This window comes from Anomaloglossus baeobatrachus, chromosome 11 (assembly GCF_048569485.1).
Source record: "Anomaloglossus baeobatrachus isolate aAnoBae1 chromosome 11, aAnoBae1.hap1, whole genome shotgun sequence".
NCBI lineage: Eukaryota > Metazoa > Chordata > Amphibia > Anura > Aromobatidae > Anomaloglossus > Anomaloglossus baeobatrachus.
Window position 1 is genome coordinate 15366062 of NC_134363.1, and position 13555 is coordinate 15379616.

General features: G+C 40.0%; 1 protein-coding gene across 1 annotated transcript; it reads left to right on the forward strand.

Annotated features, from left to right (window-relative positions):
* Nucleotides 1–77: 77 nt before the first annotated feature.
* On the forward strand, nt 78–12813 carry LOC142256727 (uncharacterized). The gene is made up of 7 exons (XM_075328581.1): nt 78–305; nt 1435–1535; nt 5843–5943; nt 9495–9605; nt 9695–9841; nt 11600–11723; nt 11950–12813. Exons 1-6 carry the CDS (start codon nt 78–80, stop codon nt 11686–11688), a joined length of 777 nt encoding a protein of 258 aa, XP_075184696.1. The 3' UTR covers nt 11689–11723; nt 11950–12813.
* The last annotated feature ends 742 nt before the right edge of the window (nt 12814–13555 follow it).

A 13555-nucleotide genomic window follows, 5' to 3' on the forward strand; every position in this document is an offset into this window, starting at 1 on the left:
AATGGTTGTCTAAGAAATGTTCTGCCGCAGAATACACCTGTGATCTAGACACACTCGAACAATGGGATGAGAACAGAATGGTTTTTAACAGGGATAAATGCAAAGTTCTACATCTGAGTAAAAGAAATGTTAAAAGCATTTATAGTATGGGAGGTAAAGAACTTGGTGATAGCACCAGGGAAAAGGTCTTGGGCTTAATAGTGGATCCCAGATTCAACATGAGTCAACAATGCAGAGCTGCAGATAAAAAGGACAACAAAATTCTGGGATGTATCAAGACAAGCATTAAATCTAGATCAAAAGAGGTAATTATTCTCCTATACTAAGCCCTGGTCAGACCCCACCTGGAATATTGTGTACAGTTCTGGGGGCCACATTTCAAGAAAGACATTGATATATTGGATCAAGTCCAGAGGAGGGCAACCAAGATGGTAGAAGGTCTGCAAACCATGTCATATGAAGATCGACTAAAAGAACTAGGGATGTTTAGTTTGAAAAAGAGAAGGCTGAGTTGAGACTTAATAGCGGTCTACAATTATCTGAAAGGTAGTCAAAATGCAAAGGGAACCACCCTATTGTCATTAACACAAGGAAGTACAAGAAGCAATGGGATGAAACTGAAAGGAAGGAGATTCAGATTAGACATTAGGAAAAACTTTCTGACAGTGAGGAAAGTCAGGGAGTGGAATAGGCGAGAACGGGAGGTAATAAGGGCAGTCAGAGAGTGGAACAGGCTACGATGGAAGGTGGTGTGCTCTTCCTCAATTGAAATCTTCAAGCTGAAACTGGATAAATATATAGGTGGGATCATTTAGGAAAACCTGCCCTCGCAGGAGGTTGGACCTGATGGCCCTTATGGTCCCTTCCAACTCTACCATTCTATGATTCTATGAAAATCTGCTGCCAATAACTTTCTTCCCAATCATCGACCAATGACGTCTCAGAGATTGAAGACAATTAATAAGGCACTAGAGGCTCTGGTACAACGTTCAGACCACCCTGATTGATCACAGTATCCCGAGAAGTGGCCGATTACATCAAGAAAGTAATAATGTCCGGGGTTTGAAATTCACTGCTCTGAAAAAGGACAATTGGTAGCTTGTTACACAACGAAAATAAATCCACCCAAATACATTTCCTCAGGATATTTTAATTTAATTACAAATATATTAAAAGCAAACAAGGCGCTGTGTTCTCCTCTTCTTGGGAAAATCATTTTGACAGATATTCTCCACTCCTTGTAATATAGATCATCACTTCATTGTTGATGTGTGCTGGAACATTGAGTTTTGCCGAGAGGGGAATTTTCTGCCAGGGACACTTGGACGTTGTGCTGTGCCTTGGTGCCCAAATAATATACAACCTATCCATCCTATGAGTCAATAGTTTTTTTTTTAACTTTTCAAAAGTGTATTATATGATCCCTGTGTGCAGACAGCAGGACGAGCAGAAGACAATCCGAGAAGACGCCCAATCATTCATGATGAAGAACCTGGTGGCTTTACTTTGCATGATCTCTGCTCTTGTCGGGTCAGGTAAGACTAATGTAGACACTTCACAGTATATACACATAGTACAATGAGGAGAGTCTGCAATTTTACTGCATTGTTCCTCCAAAGTAGTCAGCAGGTTAATGCTTTTAAAATAGCATTTTTTGAAGATTTTGCACTGTTCTGGCTAATGCGGTTACATTAAAGGGAATCTGTCACCAGGTTTTTACCACTTAATCTGAGAGCAGAGTAGAGGAAGAGATCCTGATTCTAAAGGTGTTTCACTTACTGGGCTTCTTAGTGTAGTTGATTAAATCACTGTAAATCTGCAGTAGATTATCATTACAGGACTGTGCTGTTTTCAGATGAGGTAGCAGAGCCCTGGTAAAAAAGTTAAGCAATTATCACATGACGATGTCGCCTGCTCCCAACCAGCTTTTGGTCAGATGCAATCATCATCAACTACATCAGCTTCGATGTCCCAGCATGGTGTTCAATTGTCCATAAAACATACATATCTGAATCATTAGAATAGAATTTGAATAGAGGTTCACTGGAGCCGGTGGTGTTGGTGGAGGAGGAGGAGGAGGAGGAAGAGGGCAAGGCCAACACCCAAATGGCCATATTGGCAATAGCACTGTAAAGTCTTATGGGGTATGTATTCCAACTTTCACGCTAATGATATAGGGGACGCAGAAAACTACAAATTACTGCCATCCCTTCCCAATGTATGTTACAGGGCCCACCTGAGAGCCCTAAGATGTCTGAGATTTGAGGACAGCCAGTAGCCCTTCCTACATTTGATTTGAGGGCCACTGGAGCCGGTGTGCTGGTGGAGGAGGAGGAGGGCAAGGTCAACATCCCAACGGGAACATTGTAGCTGACCTTTTAAAGTGCTGTCAAATTTATCCCAAAAAAGGAGGTGTGAGACAGCCAGCAATACAATGTAAAAGTTACAGGCCTTTCTAATCGAAAAAGAAGGAAAGATATAAAAAACAAAATGTGTGAACATATGCTAAAGTGGGGTTTTTTTGAAGGTTGGGGCTTGATTTGATGTTATATTACAGTTATTGAGCACTAGAAAATGTTTCTTAGTAATTTCCATTCTTTTACTTTGGTTTGAGAGCTGTTCTGGCGACTACGCAAACGCCGCGTGCTGCTCTTAATGCGTTATTCAAAGACACCAGAAATGCAGTCAGGTACCTTCTACAGGCTGTGCCCATACTGTTTCAGCCTTTTCCAATCCATTTCAGCCTTTTCCTCAGTCACCACAGGTCACCGACAAGTCCGACGTAAAATTATTCTGGTTTCCCATAGACTTACATTGGGAGTCGAATATTCGCAATTACTCGAATAGTGGTGAGGTATTCATTGTATACCCGTCAAAGCGAATAATACTGAATGGGTGGGTGTGTGTGGGGCCCAATTTTTGGAAAAAAGGGAGACTCCGCTTGGAGTAACCCTTGCTTGCATTGTTTTTAAAAGAAGCCAAGATGAACAGAGCTGGGATCAGCAAAGACTTTGCTGCCTACCCCGGTGTCATCCTGGGGACGGTTAAGAATTGCGTATTTTTGAATGTGCTTGATGCAAATCTAGCTGTGAAGTGTACAACTGGGGCACAACTGCTGCCACTGAATGGGTGGGTGTGTGTGGGGCCCAATTTTTGGAAAAAAGGGAGACTCCGCTTGGAGTAACCCTTGCTTATATTGTTTTTAAAAGAAGTCAAGATGAACAGAGCTGGGATCAGCAAAGACTTTGCTGCCTACCCCGGTGTCATCCTGGGGACGGTTAGGAATAGCGTATTTTTGAATGTGCTTGATGCAAATCTAGCTGTGAAGTGTACAACTGGGGCACAAGTGCTGCCACTGAATGGGTGGGTGTGTGTGGGGCCCAATTTTTGGAAAAAAGGGAGACTCCGCTTGGAGTAACCCTTGCTTACATTGTTTTTAAAAGAAGCCAAGATGAACAAGTCATGGTTCAGCAAAGACTTTGCTGCCTACCCCGGTGTCATCCTGGGGACGGTTAAGAATAGCGTATTTTTGAATGTGCTTGATGCAAATCTAGCTGTGAAGTGTGCAACTGGGGCACAACTGCTGCCACTGAATGGGTGGGTGTGTGTGGGGCCCAATTTTTGGAAAAAAGGGAGACTCCGCTTGGAGTCACCTTGCGGTGTTTTACATGATTTTAGAAGGGCATGCCATGCCTATATCTGTGTCTCGTCCTCTTTTTCCTCGTAACGCTGTTTTGTTTTCACATGAGAATTTGTCCTTGTCACTTTCCCATGTGTTTGTGTTGTGTTGTGAGTTGTTTATCACCTTTTGGACACCTTTGAGGGTGTTTTCTAGGTGTTTTTATGTGTTTGTGATTGCCTGCCATAGTTTCCTATGCAGTTCGAGTTCGGTTCGTCGAACGTTCGACGAACCGAACTCGAACGGGACCTCCGTTCGGCGAACCGAACTCGAGCCGAACCGCGACCGGTTCGCTCCTCTCTATTCAGGAATTAAATTCATTTATTTTTATGGTGAACATTTTGTGATAAAAATGACCTCGTAATAAGACCTTCCTCATTGGTGTGACTATGATAATATCAAATACTGTATATCCAGTTTATTTTTTATTTTAGTGATAAAAAAAATTCAGAATTTTGCAAAAAAAATATTTAATTGATGGTGTCGCTATTTTCAAAGACCTCTAATGGTTTCACTTTTTTGGTCAATTTTCAACTTAAAGAAGTGTTGAAACACAGTAAGGTGAAAATGATCACTAGGCTTCTATAGAAAAGATGTGGTAACGATATGGAAATTATATAAAATGGAAACAACATTTTTGAAATATCTTGATATATTTAGTTTTGAAGTCAAGTTGTAAGTGCAGAGATCTATGCATTACACGCCTTGTCTACTATCAATGAGGATATTAATGGTTGTCTAAGAAATGTTCTGCCGCAGAATACACCTGTGATCTAGACACACTCGAACAATGGGATGAGAACAGAATGGTTTTTAACAGGGATAAATGCAAAGTTCTACATCTGAGTAAAAGAAATGTTAAAAGCATTTATAGTATGGGAGGTAAAGAACTTGGTGATAGCACCAGGGAAAAGGACTTGGGCTTAATAGTGGATTCCAGATTCAACATGTGTCAACAATGCAGAGCTGCAGATAAAAAGGACAAAAAAATTCTGGGATGTATCAAGACAAGCATTAAATCTAGATCAAAAGAGGTAATTATTCTCCTATACTAAGCCCTGGTCAGACCCCACCTGGAATATTGTGTACAGTTCTGGGGGCCACATTTCAAGAAAGACATTGATATATTGGATCAAGTCCAGAGGAGGGCAACCAAGATGGTAGAAGGTCTGCAAACCATGTCATATGAAGATCGACTAAAAGAACTAGGGATGTTTAGTTTGAAAAAGAGAAGGCTGAGTGGAGACTTAATAGCGGTCTACAATTATCTGAAAGGTAGTCAAAATGCAAAGGGAACCACCCTATTGTCATTAACACAAGGAAGTACAAGAAGCAACGGGATGAAACTGAAAGGAAGGAGATTCAGATTAGACATTAGGAAAAACTTTCTGACAGTGAGGAAAGTCAGGGAGTGGAATAGGCGAGAACGGGAGGTAATAAGGGCAGTCAGAGAGTGGAACAGGCTACGATGGAAGGTGGTGTGCTCTTCCTCAATTGAAATCTTCAAGCTGAAACTGGATAAATATATAGGTGGGATCATTTAGGAAAACCTGCCCTCGCAGGAGGTTGGACCTGATGGCCCTTATGGTCCCTTCCAACTCTACCATTCTATGATTCTATGAAAATCTGCTGCCAATAACTTTCTTCCCAATCATCGACCAATGACGTCTCAGAGATTGAAGACAATTAATAAGGCACTAGAGGCTCTGGTACAACGTTCAGACCACCCTGATTGATCACAGTATCCCGAGAAGTGGCCGATTACATCAAGAAAGTAATAATGTCCGGGGTTTGAAATTCACTGCTCTGAAAAAGGACAATTGGTAGCTTGTTACACAACGAAAATAAATCCACCCAAATACATTTCCTCAGGATATTTTAATTTAATTACAAATATATTAAAAGCAAACAAGGCGCGGTGTTCTCCTCTTCTTGGGAAAATCATTTTGACAGATATTCTCCACTCCTTGTAATATAGATCATCACATCATTGTTGATTTGTGCTGGAACATTGAGTTTTGCCGAGAGGGGAATTTTCTGCCAGGGACACTTGGACGTTGTGCTGTGCCTTGGTGCCCAAATAATATACAACCTATCCATCCTATGAGTCAATAGTTTTTTTTTTAACTTTTCAAAAGTGTATTATATGATCCCTGTGTGCAGACAGCAGGACGAGCAGAAGACAATCCGAGAAGACGCCCAATCATTCATGATGAAGAACCTGGTGGCTTTACTTTGCATGATCTCTGCTCTTGTCGGGTCAGGTAAGACTAATGTAGACACTTCACAGTATATACACATAGTACAATGAGGAGAGTCTGCAATTTTACTGCATTGTTCCTCCAAAGTAGTCAGCAGGTTAATGCTTTTAAAATAGCATTTTTTGAAGATTTTGCACTGTTCTGGCTAATGCGGTTACATTAAAGGGAATCTGTCACCAGGTTTTTACCACTTAATCTGAGAGCAGAGTAGAGGAAGAGATCCTGATTCTAAAGGTGTTTCACTTACTGGGCTTCTTAGTGTAGTTGATTAAATCACTGTAAATCTGCAGTAGATTATCATTACAGGACTGTGCTGTTTTCAGATGAGGTAGCAGAGCCCTGGTAAAAAAGTTAAGCAATTATCACATGACGATGTCGCCTGCTCCCAACCAGCTTTTGGTCAGATGCAATCATCATCAACTACATCAGCTTCGATGTCCCAGCATGGTGTTCAATTGTCCATAAAACATACATATCTGAATCTGGACCTGTCCTCTGCCTTCGACACAGTAGACCATTCCCTCCTACTACAGATTCTCTCATCTCTGGGCATCACAGACGACTTGGCCCTATCTTGGATCTCCTCATACCTAACCGACCGAACTTTCAGCGTCTCCCATTCTCACACCACTTCCTCAGCTCGCCCCCTATCTGTCGGTGTCCCTCAAGGCTCCGTTCTTGGACCCCTGCTGTTCTCCATCTATACCTTCGGCTTGGGACAGCTCATAGAGTCCCACGGCTTCCAGTATCATCTCTATGCCGATGACACACAGATCTACCTCTCTGGACCTGACATTACCTCTCTACTAACCAAAATACCACAATGTCTGTCTGCTATTTCATCCTTCTTCTCTGCACGATTCCTAAAACTTAACATGGACAAAACAGAGTTTATTGTCTTTCCTCCTCCTCACTCACCTCCTCCAACAAGCCTTTCCATCAAACTTGATGGTTGCTCACTCACCCCAGTCTCACAAGCTCGTTGCCTTGGAGTAACCCTCGACTCTGCTCTATCCTTCAAGCCACACATCCAAGCCCTCTTCAACTCTTGCCGATTACAACTCAAAAATATCTCCCGGATCCGTGCTTTCCTTAACCAAGAATCTTCAAAAACATTAGTGCATGCCCTCATCATCTCCCGCCTCGACTACTGCAACCTCCTGCTCTCTGGCCTCCCTTCCAACACTCTTGCACCCCTCCAATCTATCCTAAACTCTGCAGCCCGCTTAATCCACCTCTCCCCTCGCTACTCCCCAGCCTCGCCACTCTGCCAATCCCTTCACTGGCTTCCCATCGCCTAACGACTCCAGTTCAAAACATTAACCATGACATACAAAGCCATGCACAACCTGTCTCCTCCCTACATCTGTGACCTAGTCTCCCAGTACCTACCTGCACGCAACCTTAGATCCTCACAAGATCTCCTTCTCTGCTCCTCTCTTATTTCCTCTTCCCACAATCGTGTACAAGATTTCTCCCGTGCATCCCCCATACTCTGGAACGCTCTACCTCAGCACATCAGACTCTCCACTACCGTGGAAAGCTTCAAGAGGAACCTCAAGACCCACCTCTTCCAACAAGCCTACAACCTACAATAGCCCTCAGCCCAGTAGACCACTGCGCAACCAGCTCTGTCCTCACCTATTGTACCATCACCCATTCCCTGTAGACTGTGAGCCCTCGCGGGCAGGGTCCTCTCTCCTCCTATACCAGTCTGTCTTGTACTGTTAATGATTGTTGTACGTATACCCTCTTTCACTTGTAAAGCGCCATGGAATAAATGGCGCTATAATAATAAATAATAATAATAATAATAATCATTAGAATAGAATTTGAATAGAGGTTCACTGGAGCCGGTGGTGTTGGTGGAGGAGGAGGAGGAGGAGGAAGAGGGCAAGGCCAACACCCAAATGGCCATATTGGCAATAGCACTGTAAAGTCTTATGGGGTATGTATTCCAACTTTCACGCTAATGATATAGGGGACGCAGAAAACTACAAATTACTGCCATCCCTTCCCAATGTATGTTACAGGGCCCACCTGAGAGCCCTAAGATGTCTGAGATTTGAGGACAGCCAGTAGCCCTTCCTACATTTGATTTGAGGGCCACTGGAGCCGGTGTGCTGGTGGAGGAGGAGGAGGGCAAGGTCAACATCCCAACGGGAACATTGTAGCTGACCTTTTAAAGTGCTGTCAAATTTATCCCAAAAAAGGAGGTGTGAGACAGTCAGCAATACAATGTAAAAGTTACAGGCCTTTCTAATCGAAAAAGAAGGAAAGATATAAAAAACAAAATGTGTGAACATATGCTAAAGTGGGGTTTTTTTGAAGGTTGGGGCTTGATTTGATGTTATATTACAGTTATTGAGCACTAGAAAATGTTTCTTAGTAATTTCCATTCTTTTACTTTGGTTTGAGAGCTGTTCTGGCGACTACGCAAACGCCGCGTGCTGCTCTGAATGCGTTATTCAAAGACACCAGAAATGCAGTCAGGTACCTTCTACAGGCTGTGCCCATACTGTTTCAGCCTTTTCCAATCCATTTCAGCCTTTTCCTCAGTCACCACAGGTCACCGACAAGTCCGACGTAAAATTATTCTGGTTTCCCATAGACTTACATTGGGAGTCGAATATTCGCAATTACTCGAATAGTGGTGAGGTATTCATTGTAAATCCGTCAAAGCGAATAATAGGGTATTCGATTCTCCCTAAAAATAAACAATTCTATATTGCACAAAAAACTCCACCTTCAGTCCTCCTTTTTACGTTTCTAAATTGGTGGATTGTGCCTTGGGGTCCACATGGGTGTAATTCTACTTTCATCCTGGGTCTTACACACCATGACCCACAAAAAGTATTAAGATAGACCAGCCTGTCATTTCTGATTAATAAAATGAAATAATAGAAGATAAAAGCATTGTTTCTACCCCAAACTGGCATCAGTAAAAATTTCAGCTCAAGGCACAAAAAATATTCCATCACAGTCCCAGATCCCGAAAAATTAGAAAGTACCAGGTACCTTAAAATGGCGACAAATGTGCAATTTTTTATACAATCTTATGATACTTTTCCACTAACTAAATAAAAAAACTATCCCTGTTATGTATCTACATACTCGTATGGACCTGGATAATCATCCTGCTGAGTCACTTTTACCATAAAGTGAACATGGTAAATAAAAATGAACAAAAACAAAACAAATGTGGAATTGCACTTTTTTTTGCAATTGTAATAGTTTTCCCATGTTCAAGCACACTGTACAGTAAAATGAATGGTGTCTTCCAAATGTAAAACTTATGCCGTCAAATAAACAAGCCCTCATACAGCTATATTGAAGGGAAAAAAAGGTTTTCCTCTTGGAAGAAAGGGAAGGAAAAAATAAAAGTGCAAACTCGGAAAATGTCGGTAGTGTGAAGGGGTTTATATCTGGGTCACATTTTCTTTTGATAATGAAAAATGTGATTTTAATGACAACTAAAATATTCACGTTTTCGCTAAATTTTTATTTTGATTGCAACCATATAAAATGAATGGTTTATCCCCTTTATTCTCCAGTATTTTCCGTTAAATGTAAGTATTGTGAAGGCAGCTCACCCAACTGTAAAGAGACTGTGATTGACTGTCCTACAGATGGATGCATGACCACTTCCGAGTGGATGTTCTTTCGTGAGTATAAATCGATTCTTCCTTTCAGCAAGAACACAGTATTACCACCACATTTCTGTTTTTATTATGTTTTTTTATTGTTTTAATAGGTGGAGAAGTAAAAAAGTTCCTGCTTAAAGGATGTAAAATTGCTACTTACTGTGGAAGAAACAATTCAGACGTCTCTGGAACTATTATGCTTAAAAGTATTGACACTTGCTGCAATAGTGACATGTGCAACAATGGTACATATGCATGTAAGTGTCACAATTGTGATCATCCAAGAGGAATAATTAACTGATGTGCAAACTCCAATCTTTATGTTAACCCCTTAACAATCACGGGTTTTAACGGTACGTCTTAACCTAAATAGTTGTAATCACCGGCGGCTGCTTCAGGCAGCTGCCGGTGATCTGCGCACATGTCAGCTGATTTGAACAGCTGACATGTGTGCCTCACGGTGCTGTGACATAATCACTGTAAACCGATGGTTGTCATGGTAGCACAGGGTCATGTGATGACTCCTGTAGCTATCATGACTCACTACTTGTTTCAGCCAGCCGAGTGCTGATTATGAGAAGACGTGAGTATTTCTGGTGATCACAGCTGTGTAGCTGGGATAAACAGAAATGAATGAGCGATTAGACTGCAAATCCTTATAGCCCTCTAAGGGGACTAGTAAAATAAAAGAAAGTAAAAAAAAAGTTTTAAAAAATTTTAAAAAATAGTAAAACCTAAAAGTTCAACTAACCCCCCATTCGGCTCATTGAAAATAAAAAGGGTTAAAAAATAAAAAATATATACACATTTGGTATTACTATGTTCGAAAATGCCTGATCTATCAAAATATACTGTGATATCAATTCATCTGATCAGTAACGGCAAAAACAGTCCAAAGAGCAAAATTACAATTTTTAGCCACCGCAAATTTTGCGCAAAATGCAATAACAGGCGATCAAAACGTAGCATATGCGAAAAAATTGTACCATAATACATGTCATCTTAAGACGCAAAAAATAAGCCATTAAAGAGCCATAGTTCCAAAAAAATTAGAACGTTATGGGTTGCAGAAAATGGTGCAAGAAGTGCACCACTTTTTTGGACAAATTTCTTAATTTTTTTAACACTTTAGATAAAACTAAAACTATTCATGTTTAGTATCTATGAACTTGTATGGACCTAAGAAATCATACTGAGAGATCAGTTTTACCATAAAGTAAAGATGGTGAATAAAATATCCCAAAAACAATCATGAAATCGCACTTTTTTTGCAATTTTTCCGCACTTCAAATCTTTTTGCATTTTTCAAGTACACTATATGATAAAACATATGGTTTTATTTAAAAGAACAACTTGTCCTGCAAAAAACAAGCCTTTAAATTGCAAGGTTGATAGAAAAAAACAAACATACGGGTCTCGGAAAAGGGGAAGCAAAAAAAAACGAAAAATGGAAAATTGGCCATGGGTGAAAGTGTTAATTTACAATATAATATAGTAATCATTTCTAGCTTGATGGCTGGTTGTGTCCCAAAACAACAGCTTCCCAGGCACATATGAGGCTGTATATTCAATTCACAAGACTTGTGGACTCGCTGGGACTTGTAGTCATAACAGAATTACATCTACTGTGCACTAGTACTTTTGTAAAAGAAACATTTTTCAACCATTCAATTAACCAAGTCTCAATCCCGCTCTATTCACCAGATCTGTGTTTAGTGTCAGGAATTGGGAATTTTTTTAATTCGAAAAACTAATCAAATTTATAAAATATTATTGATTTAGTTACATTTGTTGACTCTGGTATAAAAAAAAGAAAAATTATGCTGATTTTGTGTTTGTCTCAAAACAATTACTACATTATAACCAGTTGGAACCAAGTATTTAGACTGGAAAGTTCCATCTTATGGCAATAAGCAGAGAATCCCAATGTATTAGAGCAACATTAGCAAATATTCTTGATCACAAATTGTTATAATTATTCATAATATTTAATTAATACAATTTTATTTTTACAGTTAAAGAATTAGAACCATTGGAAATATTACTTATGGATCTTTATGCGTTGTGTCATCCAAAGAAGGGGAAGGCACGAAAACATAAATAGATAATTTGTGTATAGAGCGGAAGTAATAATTACAAGTGAGTAAAATTATATCTCATAAAGACTGTGGACATTTTATATCCTAATGCAAACAAAATAGAGATAAACCTACTTTATATACAATCATAACTAGAATGGATCCTATTAATATGTGTATACATCTCATGTGCATGTAATACCATTAGTGTATCAATGTATTGTAGGCAACAATTAGTGTTTTTTATGTAGATAAAACTTTTCTTGTAATGTTTGTTGTTTTTGTAGTTACAGATTGGACAAGGATGACATTCTCCTTTCGAGATTGTATTAATGCTTCTTGCAAATTAAACTTTGACGACTTGAATGGGATAATAGAAATATAATGAAATCTCCGGGATGGTCGTCATTAATGAATTAATGGATAAATAATCATGCTTTTTCATCATCTTCCTCTCATCTTCTTAATTATAAATGTGATAGAACGAGACAATGTATTACGTCTTCCAAATTCTTTCTTGGCTTTGCAATTCAGGAGCTGGAGCTCATTTCAAAATGGTCAGATGTAGGTAAAGCAGAATATTTGGGGATTTTCACCACCCGTACGACTATAATGCCGGCAATCGTATTACACTAATTATAATTTGCAGACCATTGGTCCAGCTGGAAAAGTCTAAGCCAATAAACTGCTGAGAATAAATCAAAACAAATCCTAATATCTAAAGATTTCAATTAGGATGTGATTATCTGAAGCCTTCAATAAATCTTCTCTAAGCAATGTGTCGCGTCTGTATGACTTTATAGAAATGTTCTGATAACTGAGGATAAAACTCAGATACAAAGCAAATTGTGTCATCATAAAAAGCCTTTCTAAAATCCTATCTCTTTGTATAATACTAAAAAAGAACCAATCCTTAAATCTTGAAGTTTTCCCTTCTTCCTTGATCCTCACTTTGGGCTGACGCTTCATATTATGTAGAGTTTACAGACGACAAGTCACATTCATCTTCTGATGATCTGATACAGTTCAGAGAAATGGAGACCTTTAGCCGTTAGTTTGTTTAATCTGTTCGGAAGAAAATTAGAAAAAATACACATTTTTGGTAAATCGTTTTAGTATAGTAGTTGTAGTAAATAATTTTATTATAATGGTTATATTAAATTTTTGGTAAATTTCAAATCACTTGAACATATTTGTTCATCTCTACTAAATTCCTAATATTGTGTTTATCACTAAGGCCTCTTTCACACGTTTGTGAAAATCACGCACGTTTTTCACGGATGCGTCAAAGGTACATATTGCCCTCCGTGTGCCATGTTTATGGCATTCGTGTGTTCTCCGTGTGCTATCCGTGATAACACACGGAGAACGGGAACTTTCTGCTTACCTGTCCCTGGTGTTGCTGTCCATGGTGCTGATCTGCAGTCCCCCGCCCTGCCAACTCCCCGCTGCTGCTACTTCCAGCCCGCAGTGGAGTGAAAATTCATGAGCATAATAAGCAGGGGTCAGAAACAAGTGACAGCAGTGGCAAAGACAGCAGGGCTGGAGAAGATGAGTATAGAAATTCTTTTTATTTCACAGGCACGTGTGTTTTCTCTGGTGCGTGTCACGCGGATCCCATCCATGCGGTGCATGTACACCCATGATGCCAGAGAAAAAGGGACAAGTCTACGTGTGGAGGGAACAAGCGGTCCATGGCAAAACACAGACCTGAGCGCTTACCCATTGATTTTAATTGGTCTAGGTGTGCCCGTGTCTATGGCATGTGAGGAAATGGACCAAACATGTACCGGAGACACGGACATGTGAAGGGGGCCTAAAAATGTTTATCCTGAAATCTTGCAGATTTCACCCTCTTCTCTGAGCCTCACAATAAGCTGATACTTCCTGGTG